The sequence below is a fragment of the Colletes gigas genome, unplaced genomic scaffold, assembly GCF_013123115.1.
Source record: "Colletes gigas isolate AHSC1104 unplaced genomic scaffold, ASM1312311v1 Colletes_gigas_Sc00007, whole genome shotgun sequence".
Taxonomy (NCBI): domain Eukaryota; kingdom Metazoa; phylum Arthropoda; class Insecta; order Hymenoptera; family Colletidae; genus Colletes; species Colletes gigas.
The window spans coordinates 2,195,656-2,217,283 of NW_025106636.1; the positions used below are offsets into that span (position 1 = coordinate 2,195,656).

At 47.1% G+C, this 21,628-nt stretch overlaps 1 protein-coding gene across 6 annotated transcripts in view; it reads left to right on the forward strand.

The window, feature by feature from the left end:
- The window catches only part of LOC122396356 (probable JmjC domain-containing histone demethylation protein 2C), a 220,163-nt gene that overhangs the window by 55,605 nt on the left and 142,930 nt on the right, over positions 1-21,628 (forward strand). For all 6 annotated transcript variants that reach the window (XM_043394668.1, XM_043394671.1, XM_043394669.1 and 3 more), the window contains exon 7: positions 8,951-9,050. In XM_043394668.1, coding sequence (XP_043250603.1) covers positions 8,951-9,050 — 100 coding nt within the window. The remainder of the gene's footprint in view (positions 1-8,950; positions 9,051-21,628) is intronic.

Below are 21,628 nucleotides of genomic sequence, written 5' to 3' on the forward strand. Positions count from 1 at the left end.
GAACGCGATCGTACAACTTGAGATTGGTTCGCGACGAGTTTACCATCGGCGAGTTGCTAGGCTAGTCGGAACCGCCGACACGAGGTATTCGAAACATCCGTTTACTTAATATCGCCGGGGAAATACATGATCAGCCTTGGAAGGAATTACAAGTAGTATTGGGTCGGATGTTCTTGACAGCCTTCGACGCTGCTCGCAATCCCCTTACTCGTCCTACCATGTTCCACTTAATCTGCTACCGATCTTTCAATCTCCTTACATCGGTCGGTCGAGTAATTTAACAAGACGCGCGAGAAACACTTCTCGCAATTCTTTTTAAATACTTTGCTCGAGGAAATCGTGAATCTACGTAGTAGCTATTTGGAGAAGAAATCACGTTCCACGTCGGATATAATGTAATACGTTCGATCGATAAACTCGCAGGTCGGCCGTAAATGACACGGAGAATGTAATTATCGCGATAGTTATCGCTCGCCCGTGCTAATTATAGCAGAAATATTAAAATATAGTCCGGCAAGTGATGCACTCGACGCACACTGAATTCTAATCGCATCGAGATCGTTAAACAATGGGAATCGGTAATTAGTTGCGCGCCCGTTATCTCGCCGCAAGAAAATTAGTGACCTGTCCGACGCGATGAAATTTGCAATCGGCATTGGTAGCCGCTTCGAACTTTCGAAAATTGTGTCACGCGTGGCCTCGATTCTCTGAAATTCAATTTTTACTTCGAATATTTCTGCGAAATTCTCTGATCGTTGCAACGTTATAACGAAGACTTCCGCTTCCCAGAGAACGTCGTTTTTTATTTCGCTCGAGTGTATACACGCGTAATGTGATTAATGAGCACGAGGGGCGGTTACGGGTTACGAAGTGGGAGGGATACATTACGCGTCAAAAGTCGAACTTGCTACGATCAATGAAAAATAGCATCGCATCTCCGTGAACATTGAACAATTTTTTAAAGAAATGGAACCACGGAAGCGTTCTCTTCGTTTTCACGAAAACGAGTTTGAAAGTCAGTCGAGTGCCGGTACACTCGAGTTTATAGATTTCTGCCGCGAGTGTGCGTAACGTATGCAAAGTTGCAAGTTAGTATGCCTTGCTGAAACCGGTATAGTTCGAAAAAAAACCACTCGTTTCGTGTAAGCACTTAAGAATTCGAACAATTTTCAGACTCGACGAGATATCGTTAACGTATCCGTCGAGTCGAGGTCGAACGAATCTAGCGAGTGCGCGCTCTACCAACTTTCAAAGCATTTTTCTCGAAAACGAAACGTCGTCCATAAAACAAAGAAAACATAACTACAATAAAATATGCCAAAAGACATGGGTTACGACTCGCATTACCCCAGAAGATTAGAAAGAAGATAACAACAGGACCTTTGGTATGACGCATGAAAACGAACAAGACACACACATAGACAAACTGTTGATTAGCCTGAAAGAAGATTAGATTGTAGCGTTATTCGAAAGAAAAAACTTGACAATGGGAGGCTGTCTTTCCGCAACGTTTATGTACTTCCAAACGAACAATCTTTGTAAACGTGAACGAACAGATTTTCAGAAACACTGTAAAATGTTTTTGTAATTACATAAGACGCTTAACAGGAACTCGACCTAATTTAACCGAATTGTAATTATTTGTGCGTGCAAAAATAGTGCGACGAATGTTTTGTCAGTCGGTGTACTTGCATGTATTAAAGTTTATCTAACAACATGATTTGTTTGCACGGGTCAAAAACGTTGAATAATAATCCGCTTGCTGGAACTGACGATTATTTATTTTCTTCGATACCGAACAGTGCGGCGTTTATTTTGTTTGAAAAGTGTACACGGAGCAAGATCATCGATCTTTTGCCGTTGGCAAGAAATTCAAGAACCTCTTTCTCATTGACATTCGAGACGAAACTTTTGAGCGGTAGTGTACGTGCGCGGAGATCCATACGTGTGTAGGAGGAAGAGTGAAACAGAGCGACAAATAGAAAGAGTAGCAAGACAGAACGGAGGAAGAGAGAGAGAGAGAGAGAGAGAGAGAGAGAGAGAGAGAGAGAGAGAGAGAGAAAGGGTGGGTGTATGGGTGCGCGAGCAAGCGAGAGAGGAAGAGGGAGGGAGGGAGAGAGAGAGAGAGAGAGAGAGAGAGAGAGAGAGAGAGTGAGAGTCAGAGAAGGACGAACGTAAGCAAGGAGAGAAAGGGGAACGAATTGGAAGGGAAAATGAATTCTCGTTGGCAGTCAGATAACCCGGTACGATCGATCGGAATATCTGCCGGTCCGTTGGCGTTACATACACACACCGGTCACATAGAAACGCGCTTATATATAGAACACATCGGCCATGTGCCGTGCGAGCGCGCACGCGTCTACATATGTATGGATGTCTACATAAACGCGTCTGCGACTCTTTGCGAACGACGGGAACGCATGTACTATGCATGAATGCGTATACGGGGTGGCTCGATTTAGCCAAGCCGGCACTTTTCAAGGAAGCACGGAAACGAAACTTTTACCCGGGGCTTCGCGGATTATTTTTTCCCTTCCTTTCTATTTCTTTCCCCTTTGCCCAATTCGTTGAGCAAATTATTTTCAGCGAGACGAAACAATTTCTTTGCCTGGAACAGACACGAACGTCCGAAGAAAATTTCGATCCTTGTACCCGAGAATGTTTTCGTTCGAAATGGTGTAAGCATTAGAGACGAGACGCGGCGGGTTATGGCTGACCTCTACTACTAGACCGCTGCGGCGAGAAAAGAAAACAGATTGGAGCGCAGAGGGAAACAGGATCGTCTCTTGTCAGACATAAACTATAGACGTTTATTCGAAATAGATGAAAAAATGGTGTTATTTCGTAAAAAATAATTCACCACCTTAAGGAGAAGTTTAGTGTTCGAAATGGTACACGAGAGGAAACCAACGCAACCTGCGAATTTGAATCTTTTTCGATTTCTATTAAGCTATCCAGGAATACGTAGCGCTTTTAAACTGACGTTGAATTTTTCAGTGAGAAATTCTGATTAATAGACCGTTGGTTATTCCCAGCAAGCACGTCGGAGTGCAGAAAAGGTGGCCCGTCCTCTTCGAATCTCTGCTTCGAGTTCGTTCAGCCGCGAATAGCAATGTTCAGTCATATTTAATCGACCGCTTTTGCCCGTCTGTCGGTCGTATTCCCGGGTCCCTCAGTCAGACAGGTCCCCGGCTAGCCGACAATTATTCATAAGCGGAAAACTCGCCCCGGGAGGCGAATTTATGAAAAGCTCGGCTTCGCGACTTCCTTGTAAGACGCGTAATCCAATTACGTCGACCGAAGCTGCCAGTCGAAGAGCCCAAAGACGCGTTAATTGCGAGACGAATGGACCAAGATTCTGAAAGAACGACGCCGACGACTTGGAAAAGTCTGGAAATTACCAACAAACGATCGTTATCGTTTAGAAAAGCGGTAGAAAACACGACCGAACCTCTCTGTCGCGGCTTTTGTTCCCTCTCGATATCTTCGAGCAAACCGAATTCTCCAAGGTCCGTTCTTTTCAGACACCGATAGCATACATTGTGTTAACGAGCGCGAATAAACGACCGTTATCAGTCCTCGTTTATCGCGCGTCAAGGTACACCAACCGAACAGACGCATCCTTCCTGACTGTCGATCGTTACGAGATACTTGACTCGTACGTGAGTCAAATATGCGCATAGATAAAACGAGTCACGCGTCGACCGTATCGCTCTCTCGGCGGCTCTTGTCGTATGTCAAAGGCGAACGATACGCACCAGTTACGTGAATTCGTTCAACACCGTAAAAACGAAATTTCACGCAAACAAGGTTCCCGAGAATTTCGACGTAACGTTGCTCGCACGAATGGACTTAAGCACTGGAAGAGATTCATCGGCGTTCCTGGGCACGGTAAAATGGTGACGATGCTCGCGGTGTAGAAAGGGTCACCGGCGCATGGGTGGACCAGTTTATAGGCAGGAAAGAGTAACCGGTATCCGGAGAACCGGTTGGCCGCGAAGGGTAGACGGGAAAAATCGGTAAAAAAGCGAGTTTGCCAGCTTTATCGCGACAACCCTAGTGTCTGCGCGCGCTATCGATCAAAAGTTTGGCTACAGTGTCCACGTCTGGTGGGTCGGCGCGTAATGGAGCACGAACGCACGACTGATTCTTAAGTCTCGGAATACATAGACGAAAGAAAGAAACATCGGTCCTAGAAACAACTGAGAATTGGGTCAAACGTTTTAGTCAGCCCTTGCGGAGCTATTAGGAAGACGTACAAGTTCTTGGAATGGATAAAAATTATATGAGCATAGCAAAGAACTTTGCTTAATGTGTTTAGGAAAGTAACGACTCTTGGCGATCGTGACGATACAACAGACGTATTTAGAGTTTGGTATCGCTAAACTATGCCACCGACAAACTTTCTAAGATAAAAGTTTACAAAACACAAGTTGATCGTATAGTTGTGAATTGTGATAGGGATGAAAGTATTGTAGAAACGACATATCGTTCGTAGATAAAACATGATTTACAACTTTCTAAGGCTGCATTCAAGTTTATGTATCTCTGTTAAACGAAAGATGGAAATCAAAGAGATAAGTAATGGTATAGATAAAATATCAATTACATTAATCTGTGATGATTCGAGAGTGGAAATTAAAAAGAACGGGTAATCGAAAGCCACGTGTACGTGGTGTTAAAAAAGTCTGCAGTTTTTCAATACATGTGCAAACGATCTGCTGTTTATCGTCGTTCGTATTTATTGAAATCTGATATTGATCGAGAGCTAGTTGGAATTGATTATCGATCGTAGGCTCTACGACTGTCGAGTTTGTCCGGACATCACCAGAGAAGTACATCAAGCATCCCGTGTACGTTGTACACGTACAAAGTTTGAGACAGTAATGTGCACGACACGTAATACGCTCGGTCGCCATGATTGCTCGGCAGTGCGAGGCTCCCATTGGCGTACACGATGGCCTTTCTGCACGCTGCTCGCCATAGCGTGTATATAGGACACCGTTGCGTCAAGTCGATTGCTTGGAAAGCATTTTCTTGCGTCGACAGGTACATTAATCTATAATCCGAGTTTATTATCGTCGTTTGCAAAAGCACCGTGTTTGCGATAATCTGACCTAATGCATACAGAAACGCAGCATTAGCATCGCCTGGGATTTTCACTCGATTTATCATCTCAATTGGCGAATCGGTCGATTCCTTGACCTATAATGACGCTCGTAACGCGAAGAACGGTTCGAAAGAGGTAACGAGTCGGCGTTCACGGTGCACTACGTTTTTACGTTCTCATACATTTCAAGTGAAACTCCTCTTTTTACAGATATTCTGTTAGACCGAAGTCTAACTCGAACTCGAATAACCACCTTAAGCACGCAAGGCCAGCGAGTAGTTACGCGAACTGTTCGTCGTCTTATGCAACTCGAAACTTGTCGCAAATTTTATTTTCCGCGCAAAGTTTCGCGTCGAATTCCGTCCCGAGCGAAGTTGCTGGTTGTCTTCTCTGTTAGAAGGACGACAAGCTCGTTCCGTGCTGGTCCAATTTGACCGCTTCCTCGAAAACTTCGTTACGAAGTTTACGAGCGGACACCGATCGCAGGCCCTTGGAATCTAAACGCCCGGTCAGTTGTAAGCCAATCACCGTCGCCTTTCGCGTAAATTGCACCGCGTTTAGCGGCCAAGTTTGCTTTCGAACGGCGACCGAACACTAAAATTACCCACTTCGAGGGTCTAGAAAATGACTGTCCCGCTCAAGGTCTCTCGTTATCGAAGCTGATCCGCGTTGCTCGTTAACGCACCCTCCGTGTCTCCCCGTTACCTACGCCATTGCACATCTGCGCGCTGATCTTTTCCAGTTACACAGGTAACCACTTAACCGGAGCCCGAGTGCCTCCGTGTACGCACACGCTGCCCCGAACGTCCGTGTAGCCATTAATTAGATTAGCATATGCCGGAAAAAGGAGCTATCCGCTTATATCCGCTCGTAGCGACGATACACCACTACCATCGCGGAGCTTGCTCGGTGCGTTAATGGCATTATAGGATCATCCGTGACTGCCTACAACCTCTATCGTGTATCCTTCGACCACTATACGACCCGATTGCAGCGATCCTGCGTCGCGTTTCTTCTACAGGGTTAATTTCGGAACACAGGCCTCGGAACTCTTCGATCCTGATATACAGCAACGTTTGTACCAAAGCCCCTGGCAAAACGATTTCCAATGTATCTACATATTTGACAAGCTATATTTCTAGGAAGCGGTGCAATGGTCTTTTTCTCCTACGATGCGATAAACGCGTGAAATAAAGTAACTGAATTCGAAATGACCCAAGAGAACCCTATCCGTTTCGGGGTTAAGTGAAATACCGCGACCAAGTAAAGCTCGCGGGCCGATGAAATAACGCAGCCGTCGGCGAATAGCAGTCGTAAATCATCGTCAGAAACCGGTAGCAAAGTCCCCGGTGAGTCTGTTTGCTTCTGGTTACCGTTGAAATCGATTCCCACCCTTTTGCTAGCGAGCAACCACCACCGCACGACGATACGATCTTCGCCTCGTACGCGTCGCGACGAAACATTAATAATTTCGTCGTCCGGGATTCCTTGGTCGCCCCACTTATTCCGCATTCCTTGAATACGGGGGGAGGGGGGAGGCGAAAGTTGCCGGATATCGAAGTCGACTACGCCACTGGCGCAACAAGAGCGACACAAAGCCGAGAGCGACGGCGCAAACTATTTATTTCATGGGCTTCCCTCGTGTAGACGACGGTCTCCCCTTTTAATGCTCGTCTCCGTGTGTGCGTATGTGTGTGTGCGTGCTGGAGAGCGCGTGTGTAAGTACCACTAGTCGTATATCAGCAGCCGCGGCTACATAAGGGGATCTGGTCGGTATGCGAGGAAGGCGCACAAGGCTACATAAGGGCCACATAATGTGCGTGGCCATGTGCATCCGCCGGAATGCGACGGCCTAGGTGAAATGCCTGGTCCCGTGCCAGATACTTTAACCTCGATTCACAATAAAACAGACTGGAGTCTTCTTTTCTGGCACTCTTACCAGAGGGGTCGCGATCTGGACCCGGCGCCTCTTTGAACGCTGTTACGGAGGAGAACACCGACCGTACTTGCGGACGAGAACAGTTTCTAGACCAGATTTGGACTAAAAAATGTGGGGAATAAATTTTTTCGAAGCTTTGTTTTCGAGAATACCGATTTCGAACGTCCGTAGAATGCGAGTTTGCAAACATTGAAAGCAGATATTTCCGATATCCCTTTTTTCTTATATACAACAACTTTATCAAGGAACAGAGCTTAAATACGTTTCGAAGATTTCACTGTAGAAGAATGTACGTGAAATTGCAAATGGCGCTTAATGCGTTAAGTTCGCTCTTTCGAACGGGCAACTTTTCTTTCGATCCGATAGAGCCAAACTGCGGGTCGCATCGCCTTCGAAACTCGAGTTCGTCCTTCCCTTCGCAACCCCTTATCAGCGGAATCTCCTCGGAGGCAATTCTCGATCGCCTTTTCGAATATTCACGACCGACGCTGGCTTTTAATTTCTCCCGAGGCGGTCTGGCGCTCCTCCCCCAAGGGCTTGTTCCTCGAGAATATTCACCGACCGATAATCCAGCCGCGTATTCTTTCCACGCTCGTAAATTCGCCTACGTCCCGCCTTCTCTCTCGTTTCCTTCGTCGGGTATCTGGTGGCCCGTTTACGTGCCGCTATACAGGGTGGTCCGCGAGAACAGTTTCGACGATTACCGTGGATATCGATTTTAGCGAACGTTCGAGCAACGGTGTCAATGATTGGCCTACTTTCGACGATCCTCGTAAATAATAACAATAAAGGAATACAAATGAAACAGCTCCAATTACGTTTCGATCCTCCACGGATCATCCTCGGAAATACAAAGTGAACGTAAGAGCAGACAATAATCGTTGAATTATAAACACGAATCGAAATCAAATATTCTACGTAATAACTTTAAATAAAAGAAAAAGAGCCGGTAATGCTCGTAACGATATCGAAGTACGAAGAATCAAGTAGCAAACGACGGATCGAGGTTGCCTGTTTCCCAAGGGCTTTAAAGCTGCTTAGATTCTTCCGGTATCACCCTGTTTTTGAAACACTGTACCCCGTTTATCTCCACGCTGTCGCGTTTATCTACGGTAATAAATGCGCCGGTTGAACAAAGACGCGACCCGCCCGCACCCCCCTTTGATTCCCAACTTTGTCCAGCTTAGGCTCCTCGGGTGGCGTGACTTTACGAGCGATGACAAAGGAGCTAGACCGATCTTACGATCATCCTACCTTGGCGCGACAAAGAGTCGAATCGCTCCAAGTCGAACGCGAATGGTTATACGAGCCATACATACGCGTTACGATTTCTCGTACGATTCTACTCGGTTCGACGGCGAACGAAAATCGTAAGAAATGGAACTATAACGGTATCGTAAAACTTGCCATACGAATCAAACGAACGATAAATTTATGCATGCAGATATATTTTTTCGACGACTCTAATATCACGTTACGACTCGGAAAACTTCCATAATCGAGGGAAGAATTGTTGGCGAATATCGGTCGCGGATACTCGCGTATCCACGTCACGATTCAGCCACCAAAGTGGAAAAAGATGTAGCTACACGGCCAGGAGATTATGCCCGACGGCGTTGCTGCACTTTACCGCGCTTCGTGAACAGACTTTCGATACCTGAACGGAGAGACTCGGTCAGGAAGATTACGAGTCGCGGGTTACGTTTTTTCGCGGAAATCGAGCGTGACATCGGGGAACCATTATCGAGGAAACCGGCCGACCGGAATGTGCTAACTCGCAGAAAGAAATTCGTTGCGATTTCGAGTCGCGACGCTGCGGAATAAGAGTCGCGACCGCGCGTGTTAGCCATATTTCTGGATTACCAGACCGGCGAAATAAATGTATTTCGTTTGTATTTCAGCCACGACCTGGAAGGAGGCCCCGAGGACGTCCTGGGAACGCCACACAGTTACAGACTACGCCCAGGATACAAAGTCCCGTGTCGCAGCATCTCGAAAAAGGTAAGACCGTTCGCTCGACAAAATAAGCACGTACAAGACAGAAATAGAATCCTTCGTAACAGCGCGACGGAATCATCGATGCTGTTCTTTTCATAGAGCCTCCCGAAGAGTAGGCGACTGACTATTAATTACCGTTTCGATCGATCTCGGAGTATGGCCAAGTTACTTTGTACAAGGGGAACAGTTCGAAAATGGTCAAACGACATTTTAGCGAGACTGACGCGGTTCCAGGGCGGTTAATTGACTTTTGACGTGGGCCAACCGTAGACCATGGCCCGCTAACAACGTTTGCGTAGCTCGTTCGAGGGTTGTATCGAAAAGGTTAGCAGTCGGTCGAATGTAGCTACCGACCCAACGCGTCCAAGTCTACCGCATGGTCGATGAAGCGAGGTCAAGTAGGGTCGTCGTCGTCATCGTCGCGGCAAAGCCACGATCGACCCGGCCGAAGGTCGGACAAGGAGCTTTCGGACGGCGGGGTCGTGTTCATTGATGAAGCTGATCCGGGAGACCGTGTGGAATCGGGGACCGTCTTAAAATGCATTGCCTCTGGGGATGGAGATGGCTCTTCGGAGAAAGGGTATAAAAAGAACAGGGTAACAAAAAGGGGGAGAAGAAGTTGAGGGGGAACGGGAAAAAGGGCAAAGAAAGCTCCGAACTGGAGGGATATATCTAGGGAGGCGTACGGTCGTGCCGAGGGGAATAAATGATTCGAGGAACAGGGAGGAACCGGTCCACAAACAAAAGACTCGTTGCCAGCTCCGGCTGAATCGCTGGTTTAAGGGATGCGGGGAGGAAGAAAGGAGCCCGTGGCTCGTAGGAGGGATTACAGCCAGGAAGGAAGTGCTGACTCTGGAGGGAGGAAGGCGTGCTGATGTTGATGAAACGGACTGCGGGATTCCGAAGTCTTTGTGTCCCGGGACGAACGTTTCTTAATCCCGTGGAACCAGCGCGTTCCTCCTCGATGTTTTTCTGGTTCCTTCGTTCGTCGCGATTCCTTCCTGTTCTCTGGGTTAGTCGAGTTTCCAGGCTCGTTTCGTCATCGTTTCGGTAGAGCGGCAAATAAATGTATTTCGGATCGATTCGCGAACAGAAAGAAAGCTGTCTCGTTTGGAAGTAGGACGTTCGCTGGTTTAAGCTCGACGAGCGTTCTCGGTTAATTAGAACTGGTTAGACGGTTGCTGGAAGATCGTTGTGCGTCGCATTCCCAGACGCACGGTGGTTTGTTCGGATAATTGCGGCCCCGTCGAGTATCGAAAGACGTCAAATTCTGGCGAAACTTTCCCCGTAATCCGATTTCCATCACCGTACGATGCACCAATTTATGGATTCGGTATATTTAATACCCGAAAGTTTGTTTCCGAAATAGTATTCGCTCCGGGAATTTAATAAAAGACAACCACGTGCCCCGCGAAGCGTGACTATTCCCAGAGAGCTTAAAACGAAACTATCGATCGAAGCTATTCCGATAGCTTTCGACTCGGTGGAACTAATTTGCAGGATCGATTCGTGAGAATGGGCAATATTTTTGAGCTTTTCAACGTTTCAACGTTTGCGTGTATCCGTTTATATCTTTCGAGCATTGACGTTCTCTGTATTCGAGCTCTTTTTCTGGACGGAGAGACAATCCAGTGGTCTTGCGTTCGTCGTTCGGTCGAACAGTCGTTCCTCGTCTAAGTTAGCAGCCGTGACCTGTTGTTTTTTTCTCGTTTCTCGTCCCCAGAAGCAGCAGGAAGCCCGATGAGGAACGAGCGCATCGCAAAAGTCCCCTTACGTCACCGGGCAAATATAACTGACACGATCGCTCCTCTATTTCTTCATCTCTGTTTCCTCCGTGGTCGGTCACCTCTTTAAACTCTCAAGATTAAAGCAGGGATGGGGAAACTGCGACCTACAGGCTCTGATCGTGCGAGCTGGTTGTAGAACTTTCAAGTTCCGATCTGCGAGTGCGTGAAACCGCGGCATTAAGCGGAGAATCAACCTTCGGTCATAGTCGAACATAGCTCTCGATCGTGAGATTTCTCGAGTTCCGCGCGGAGCGGATGGTACTTGGACGTCGATAATTTCCGACGGTTCGAAAAGCAGAAAATGTCTCCGGAGAACAAACCCGTTCCCTGATTTCCGAGGAAAGCGGAGAAATTTATGCCGTCGTTCCCGAGAACTTGTCCAGTGTTTCACGAGCAAAGATTCAAAGCCGCGATTTTTCTTTCCGCGAGCTACGAGGCACAGGCACGCGCTAATAAAGTAACGAGGACTCCTTTGAAGTGGGTCTGCGTCGCTGTAATTCCTCGCCTCGCCGTCCCCGGCTTTCTTCTCTTTTCTCCCCTTTCACCCCTCTCTCTTCCTCCGAAAATAAACGCACCGCGTAAAACGCGAACCGGATGACACGTTGCTGAAAATACAACTGCGAGGAGCCGAGCGTGCTCCGCGCCGGGCGATGATATTTCGTAGTAATTACAAGTGGAAACCGAGGGAACGAACCGGGAATTCTTTTCTAATTTCGACGCTAGGAAACCCCCTCGCCATGTAAATAATCTGCGAGAAAGACGGAGTTAAATAGGCACTGGTTCAAGATACGTCGCGCCAGTAATTAGGGAAACGCGAATCCATAGTTCCCTCGTTGAAACACTGTTGCTGGTGTGCAGTAGCTGCAGCAGCAGCAAAGATCTTAAATAGCAGCGAAAGAGGCAAGAGGAAAGAGACAGGGCATAGGAGAAACGGAGATTGCACGGAAACGAGATTGATAGTAGCGGTTACTGGTTGTGCGGGTTGCTTGGCAGCCTACCAATCCTGGTTGCAAGTCGTCGACACTTGTTCCTCTCCTCCCTTTCCCTCGTCTGCCAACTTTTCAAAGTCGAGAGCCGCGACCAACGGAGAGACTCGGTTTTCTCGTACCCGATCGCGAAAGAAACGCCGCTATAAAGTCTTCAAAGAGCACACCGTGAGAACCGACAGGAACTCCGCGGGAATAGCAAATCGCGATTTATTGGAAATCGGATCGGCGAAAGGCACAGCCAGCACTCTATGTTCGTTACAATCTGGCCACGACGTGGAATATGCCTGGAGGGTTGATGGAAAAGAGACGCGCAACGTCCAATCGATAAACGGGGTAAACACAGACAAAGAGTTCGATACGAACAATTTTTCCTATACATCAAACGATAAGATAAACAAATTAAAAATTTGTTTTTTCGGAACAATCGGTCAATACATATGTTGCACGATCTAACTTTGGGCAAAGGTCTGAACTTTAACCGAAAGAGCATTAGCAGCTACTGGCATAGACGCAGATGGTAGAGAAATGTTAGGTTCAATGGATTTTGAATTGGACAGTGTAGAATTATCGTCTCTAATGACCTGTAAATGCACGGCGCGAGGTCAGATGTTACCAATGGCGAAATTTCTTCGAACGAAGGCTCTAGACGATCCATGGGAACTGAACGGTCGGTCGGTCGCTTAACTTGGTGCATAGTCACTCTCGGCAAACATATCTTTATTAAATGGGAACATTTCTGGATTTTTGAAACTCTTCTCGATATTTATGGGAGACGGTGCTAATGACAAAACGTGCTATTTCTCAAAGTTTCAAATCATTACCACGTATCCCTAAGATTAGGCGAGGAAATTCGTCCGAACGGGTTGCTAGAAACGTGACCTAGCCATTCGGTCGCTTTAGGGCAACTGGTCGAAAGTTGACGTCGCGTCGGTGGTGATGTAGGTGCACACGTGGCGAGGGTGCACTGCGAACGGTAGATTAAAGCATCGTGTCAGGCCGCACGTGGGCGGTCAGTCATATCCCGTAATATATGCATTTAACATTAGGCGTGCAACGTATGCGCGATTCGAGAGCTAGGGAACCATATGTCGACGGGCACGCATCTGGCGGCCAATAAACGGCGCGCGTAGCCTGGAAATGACCTGGTAAAAAGCTGCTGTCGCTGTCTGGTCGGAATGTCTCGCATTTTCGACCAGATACCAACTATCTTAATTACTCAAAGATCTGTACTCGTACCGAGTATCGTGGGAAGGGTAGGATAACCGAGCAAGAAGTAATTCGAGGGCACCGGGGATCAAAGATTCAGAAACGTACATCTATCGATAGTTTCGCAGCGGGAAATTGGCGAGCGACGAGGCAACGCGTAGGAAATGCCGTGTCCGGTGAATGTATAATTCTGTGATCGATATCGGCCGTGTTGGCATACGCGTTCACGTATGCGCAGTTGCGCAACACCGTGACGGCCAACGGCAGGGAAAAGGGGGAACAGTTTTGCATTGCTTGGCCCGAATAGACACCGATCGCGGAGTCACGGTTCGCGAGACGAGCCGCGACTTTTCAATGAACCCGTTCCGACGACGTCGGTGAGTCATGCTCGATCGCGTGGCGTCGCGTCACCGCGATACTTGTCCACGTTGCGCCTTCCTTCGCCTTTTTATCATTGGCAACATTCTCCCTTTCAAGTCAATTACGCGTACACGCTTGGGCAAACTTTTCTTCGATTCGATTAACAAATCGTCCATTAACATTCTTGCTAAAATTAATGGGAATTAACGTTGAAAGTTGTAATAGTCGGAAAATGCAAGAAATACACGTGTAGATACCTGTCACGGCAGTTGAACTTAATTTACTTAATCATATACTTGGAAGTTTATTGCCCTATGTAATTTAAATACGAACGATGATAATAATCGAAAAAAGGAATTATCCACGAATTATCGTAGTAGATCGCAGATGCAATAATTATATATATAATAACGAAATTAATTGGATCATAAATGATAAAGCCACAAGATAAAGGCATTATATCGTAAAGCGCAGATGACCCCTCCGGACGATCTAGATGGTATATAAAATTTAATTAATTCCATATCAAGCCATATATTATTCTAATTAAGAATGGAATATTACCCTACTATGGGAGGAATCTTGTTCCGAAATATACCAAAAAAATTACGAACGACGAGAACAAATTTTTTATCGAAATTTTAACCGGCCGGACGATCCTGCGTGGATTAAATTGAAGGTCCGAGAACTTGATACGACGCGGCCGAGTATTGATTAGCAACGAGTACGCTTACCGCGCTGTTTACGTGTTTCATTTATCGTCACAGCCATTTTTTTCTCGGCGATAGCCGCAACGTGCGCTGGAATTAATTCATCGATCGACCGGAAATTCTTTTTTCCCATGGATGTCGTCCGACGGCGCAACGTTCCCCGAGGAAATTCCATTAACCGCGATACAGAAAGAGGACGATCGCGCGAATAATTTCTCGCTCCGCTCCGTAATTCCAACGATAATTTCGCACCCGTGGAATCCGCGTGCACGATACGAGCGATAAATTCTGCACGCGTGCGAATATTGCGCATTCACCGTTGCGAAGAGATTCCATGCGAGATGAAATTAAATCGAAATTGTTTGCTTCGTTAGAAGAATGAATTTTTCTCTGTTTTTCCCTGCTTAGTCAGCGCGACTGACCCATCTCGTCATTTTTACTTTCCCGCCAGTCGTACAATATAACAGAAGGAAAGTACATTGTATTGCGATACGTGCCCTGTTATATTCTCGGCAGTTAAAAAATATATCGAAGAGCAAAACTTCAAGTACACTATCTTTTCTCTTTCCTCAAATTTCAATTGTTAATTATTATCAAACGTTACTCTGTACTATTCCTTTTGCGATATTGGAAACGTTCCTGTACATAAATAAATCAAATTAAATCAAACAAATTTAATTTTCCTCCGTTTCCCTCTCCGTTAAATGTATTATTCTCGTCGTAATAAATTGGAAAGCCTATTTGAAAAGTGGTAGATCCCACTGGAACCCGATTCGGTCGTATACGAATGCAAAGCACTTTTTCATTATCTGAAAAATGTGCGGAAATTCCTGCGCAGCGGTAAACGCGCGTCGACTGGCTGCGATTTTGTTTGTACACAGGTGGATGGCGGTCCCCAGGTAATTAGGCGGCTATATTCGCCCCGGTTTAAGCTCGACTCGCTCGTTCCGCCCACTAGTTGCAGAACTCGGATAATTATTGTTACGAACTAACTTTCCGTTTGCACGAAGCCGCGCGTTCTCTCCCCTGTTCCCGTATTTGCGCGAAATTCTCTCAGCCGGCTAGAATTCTCTCGAATTCGCTGGTCGCGCAGAACATCGAACCGCGCACACTTTGGAATTCTGCTCGACTCTGCTGTTAATGTCAACTTTCGAGGCTCCGTGAACGCCGGCTAATTTTTTGCGCAGGACAATTACGGTTATGCAATATGTATTCCCGAACTCGCGCTACCGGTCCGGCGAGTTCGTTCCGTTTGCTTCTGGTGGATGAAAATTATTATTTCCCTAGAGACGCGTGCGATTTCGCAAATAATGGGGACATTTTTCCCCGACCAAATATCATCGTGAACTTTGTACATCAATATTATATTGCCTTCCCTTCTGCGATATAACTTGACTTATCATTCTGTTGGAAACAATTTCAATTCTTTCTCGACATAAATACGCACGCTTCCGCGTCGTTCGATTAATCAACGCGTCTTCGAATTAATCGCCCTTACCGTTCACGATCTTGAAACCAGTTTTCCCCGGCTGGGCGAAATACGGTCATCGATCTTGCGGATTTTACGAGCCGTCGCCGGATCCCTTGGTCTTTGAAACCGCTGCTTTTAAGGGATCGTAAAGAGCCCTCGGGTATTCTATCCTTCTTGGCACCGCTGGCCGAGCTTTTTCTGCCAGGGAATTTTATCGCCAACGATCAAGAAGCACCTCCAACGTTAGGAATATTGATGACGTCGACGTCTCTGGACCGTTCCAGCGGGAACCAGTCCTGGATAAGCTCGCGCCGGTTCACGTTTCGTCCCCGAATCGATGAGCTCCCTGCCATGTTCTTCATAACCCGTATTTTCCAACACACGACGATGGGAACCGAAGACTTGAAAATTAGCGAAATGCCTCGATGGAAATTCTTCCGCCATCGATCCGTAATTAAAGTTTCCGTGGTGTTACCATCGAAACTTTGCGTGCATTGAAACTTCTAATTAAACCAAACTAATTATCTTTCGTTTTAATAAAATTCTACCAAACTCTGTTCTATTTCGTTGCATTTTCTCTTTGCTCTTGACGTCATTTTTTATATTGTTCCGAGCAGTCGAGATTTTAAACTACACCATTTATACCGGAATAATTTAATTCGTATCTTCGCAGAAACGGTTCAAATTCTCGTCCCTCGTTGAGAGAAAAACTCTACAGACGGAAGAGGGGACGTTCTTAAGGGATCCCTTCTCCAGGAATCCGTAGGTTACGACTTTTCGATCCCCAGGGCACGTTAGTTTGCAAGGATGAGAAGTTCCTGAGGGTAGTTACCGGAGCTCGATCCTCGCACGACGCATAGAACTTTGCAGCGAAGTTTGCCCAAAGTAGTTTCTTCCTCCGTCTGGAGACCCCGGAATGTACAGTGCAAACTTTTCTCGGCTCTTATGAAACATTCTTCCCTCGCAGCCATGTCGGCTAGCGATGGGACCGATTCACCGAAAGGTTACAAAATCTTCCGATCCAAGTAAATCTTGGGAATCGTTTCCTCGGAAGTGCAGCAAAATTTGGAACTTGAGGACATTGATTTCCGTACATTTTGCTACGTCGAACGAGAAACCTGCTTCGATGACTTTCTGTAAAATTATCGATATCAGCTGCAAGAACATCGTTCCCATCGCTAACGTCGATAGTACCTATCCCTCTTTCCACGGTTCTGCCTTTCGGAGCGAGGTTCTCCAGGAATGCAGTACTGTTTATTTTCCGTGTCACCGCCCACTTGGTCGAAAGTTTCTGCATTAAGAACTCGAACTTTGAGAACGAGAGTGCACGCGAGTGTGTCTTTGTGTACGCGTTCGTGTACCATCTTGAGGAAACTTTCGAATACTCGACGCACAGTTTCGATGACTTCCCGTGTTACGTTTCCCCTGTTGCTTCCGTAGAGACTTCTGCACGCTTTGTTTCCCTTAAGTAATCGCCCGGAACGCGAGTCGAGTCTTTACGAGCAAGCTTTTCGTTAATTTTTAAATGAAATCCGATGCATCGATCGTTAAATTGCAAAGACCTGAATTCCACAAAAACGGTTGTCAGAAAACATTGGTAAACCCACGCTGATAAGATTGATCTTTTTTAAAAATAGTGTTCGTTAACCTCCCCCCTGTGCACGGAAGGTTTAAAAAGCTACTGGAATATTTGTGCCGTAACGAGGTAACAAGAGCAACGATCACGTTTTCCTTGAGCAAAGCTCCGCGTGTCTCCAGCGGGTCCAAACGCCAAAGCTCACGGTGATTACAGTTTCCCCGAAGCAGAAATATCGCCCACGTTACGTCCTTACTTCGTCCTCCAGGAATTACAGCCCCGATCGTGCTGGAAACATTTACAGAGAAATTGGACATCGTCCTTCTGTCGGTCCGTTCCGTTCGTCCTCGTTCCAGCACCGTAATAAGCTTCCCGTGGGGGACGAAGAAAAACGAGGAAAAAGATGATAGGTCGAAGAAACCACCCCGGCCAAGGTGGCCTTGATCCTCCTCTCTTATTTAAGTGGCGTTACGACTCGGAAGACGAATGGCGAGGCAATCCGTCTTACGCGCGGAAGATCGATCGGTAGGAAGGCTGGAAAAATACACGCCAGACGAAACTGGCCCTTCCGAAAATTTATATTCCGCCTCGGCGGACCACCTATTCATCGGTTTTCCGCGCGGTCGACCAAGGGTCCCGATACAATAATATGGGGATTCGCGCGATCAACAAAGAGCCTGTCCTAGCAAACTTCAATACCGTTTCGGTAACAGGGAGAATTTCGAGAATGAAACTAACGAAATTTCGGACCCCGATAATTCAGAAGCATAGAAAAATCTGTTAAACTGGTCTATCGGACCATAGTCGTCGTCCTAACGATAGAACAAAGTTAGGTCCAGATCCGTGATCATTAACTCATTATTTTCGTGGTTGACGGATCGGATTCGAGTTCCCAAGGGGCATATAAAAATTAAGGGTTCTCCACGACCTTACTTAACGGCCTCGGATGGTATCGACTATCAAAAGTGCATTAAGCTCTCTCGCGGCGCATCAACGTCCACGTGCACGGAGCACCTGAACGCAACGGCACGCAGAACCCCGTTTAAATGGCGTCTGTGTACAGGTTTATTCCCCTCTGTTCCCTTCTGTTCCCCCGGTGGTTGCATAATCGGGCGAACGAGCCAAAGGCGGTCTCTGGAAGCAGCTGTTCATCGTTGAATTCCAGCGGACGCACACCTTCCTTCTGCGTGCACGCTGGGAGGGTTTGAGGTGCACGCAGGTGCAATCTGGCGATGCGATGGTTGCGGCGGGCAGCAGGTGGTGCACGGACAGGTATCGATGAGACCCGTGTACCGGGAATCTTTGCTGATTTCTCGCTCTCCGAGCTTACTGGATTATCCAAGGTGAAACGCGTCAGACTTCGAGTAGAGAGAGCCTTTCGTTTCGCTGGAAAATAACCACTCTTATCGGCTTTCGGTGCCACTATCGGACTGCGTTCGAGTAGTTCCAAGAATGCGTGTGCAGCTTGGGAAGTTCAAGATACGCGAGATAGGTTGAAAGGGAATTTTTTAACGTCGTGATTTATCTATATTCTTGTAATACGAACTCGCAGGATCGTAAGTGGTATTAATACTTTTCCGGTTGTCATCGTTTAAACGACTTGGATTCCTAATACGAGCCTGATCGTTTCTTTCCATTTTTCTGCGTAAACTAGGCTATCTGACAAGTCCTCCTTTTCCCAGAGCGTGGTTCGGATATCGAGGCAGAAGCTCATTCATCGGCTCGTGAAATCGCTCGACCGTCAATCCCATTTCGATAGCACGATATCCAACCGCGTGGTCAGTTGTCCAGTGGGGAACAGCTCCTCCATACACGCGACTAATCCGTTCGATAAAAAATATTCGCGTCTCAATTTGATCGGCGACCAAAAACGCGGGAGCAGCGCCCCGGGAAAATCGATGGCCGCGATCGAATTCCAATCTGCACAGGTGGGCAGAAGCGACGCCGGCGATGGCTGAACGGGGCGTGGGAGAGTGGGGGACATGACACAAAACCGAAAGTGAGATTAGCTTCGTTCCGGCTGGCAGGCCGCCAACTTTTCCCCTGCTCGGTTTTATTGAGCTCACGCATGCACGCACGCACGAACGCACGCACGAACGCAGACACGCTCCGGATTTCGCGCGACCCGCTATTCCCGTACATCCGGGTCTTGCTCAGAACCGAAACCCGTGCGTGTATCGCTGTATTCTTATAAATGCCCACATTTTCCCCCCATCTTCGCCTCGCACACTGCTTGTCTTTCGCCTTTCGCATAGTTTCTCTTCTTTTATCGATATTTCTTTCCGTTTTCGTACTTTTAGTCTAGTTCAACTATATATGATCGTAGGCGTTCCATCATGTACACGTTCTACATTATTCATTGAATATTTTCTGTCAACTTCTATTGTATTCTTATTTCACCTGCATTTTGTATTGTAGATAAATGCTGTTTGGATAACCCGTTCCGAAGTATGTAATCCAAACACGCGCACAAATACTATTTCGTCCTGAATTTGTCGACTTTCGCGCACGCGCGCCCGATTTTTCCCCCGTGTCAATAATTGAACGCGGCAAGCGCGACCAACCGGTTGATTTAACTCTTTCAGCGCACGATTCGGTCGCGTGCACACATTTCAGCTGCGTCGTCATGGTTCGTTGGAGTTTCTAATAGGACGGACGAGAATCATTTTATAGGAAAACTTTCTATCGTTGTAATCGGTTTTCAGCGTTGTACCGGAGCAGCGACCTTCCGATCGATCCGAGCCAAATTACGGCAAACATGCATATTTACCAGAATATTATTGATATTCTCCCGCTAACGCGACACTACCGTACACGCGAAAATGTTCCGTGCGAATTGGAAACGACCTGGGCTCCCCGTCGAAAAATTAGAAGAACCTGGCCTACCGCGAAGAATTCCATCCCCAGGGGAGAGTAAAGATTACCTCGGAAGCAAAATCGTGACGGTCGTAAAATCACGCGCGAAGTTAAACGCACGCCGACAGCAATTACTTTCGGCGCCGCGAAGAACAAGATATTTTACGAGGTCGGCGAACGGAGAATTCGCACAGGGAGTCGTTAAACGACGAGAGCAACATTTTCGCGCGTTTTGTGCTTCCTCTTCCTCCCTTTTCGCGTCTATCCCTCTCCCAAGAAACACGAGTCAGTGAATAGCCGGTCGGTCGAATCACCGGGCAACCAGCGTATCTAGGTGCGTCTGTATTTCCCCGGTAGTTTCCCGAAATAGGTGGGCGCATTTCGGACGAGCGGAATGCAACGAAACCGTCTGGGAGTTTCGAGGGAAGCTACGTGTCTCCGTTTAGTTAACTTTGGATTTCTGTCTCGCTTAGGTAATTGATGGCGATAATGAACTCAACCGTTGTATCGATGAAACTGTGATGGAACGGTAACGTAAACAGAAAATAGCAGTCTCCGAAACGTCGCGTCGTTTCTGTCAAAATGAACAATTCCGATAAGCTGTTGGCGCTGCTCGATCTACGTCGACGTTGCCCGATAAAAAATACCAAGTGCATACCATGGCTTCGATCCCGACGGTGTCGTTAAAGGTGGAAACGCAGCAATATCGCTGCCCATAAACTGTAACCACGAATGTACACTTGTTTTTAAATTGCTTAGAGAGGCATGGCGTGGAGTTACCATATAAATCGACTCCCGCGTTTCTTATTTTCCCTTGAAATAAGCTTTCGCGAACCATGGGACGTATAGGACAGAAACATTGTTCGTAAAAATATTTTGTTTATTTATCAGGTTTATTATCATAACTACACACCATTTAACGAAGATACTTTTTCCACTACATCCTATTGCAAAGCAATGTACGGTTTTGTTTTCGCAAAATAAAATTGCGTGTCCAGACCTATACGGTTGACTAAATAAATTTCAAACTACCGCGACAACTACTACGAGCGTATTTTTCAAATTTAAGCCGGGATAGGTTGCGCCCGTAAAATAGGACGATCTTGACCGACGAAAATAGTGGAGAACGACCGACCGCGCGTGCGATGGAAACGTGTTTCGAGCGTTGCAGAGAGTACTTTGAGCTTTCGGGCGAGGAAGCCCGCTGTGAAATTATTGCCTGAACACCGGTCCAAAGATACACCGGGTTATGCACTAGGCCGCTGCACGCGAGCATGTCGCGTCGCTGTCGGCAACAGCCAGACTGGAATATCCCGACGGGACGGGCGATAAATCGGCCGCGATGCGACATTGTGGTCGAGCCTGCCCCCTCGATTGCATTCCGCGTTAATAATAAGAGCGCGCTACGGATAATCGCAGCTCATTAAAGGGCGGCTGATCGTTCCTCGGCTAAATGCATCTGCACGCGCGCCTCGCAGCTGCGCGCGCTTTCGCGTGCATTATGCATGTATGCGTTGCTGGGCGACGATGCGAGCTAGGCACGGCACGCCCACCGTTTTCGCACAGTAGACCACCTCTCTCCATCTGGGATCGACCCTTATCTTCCGTTCTCGACTTTTCACGACC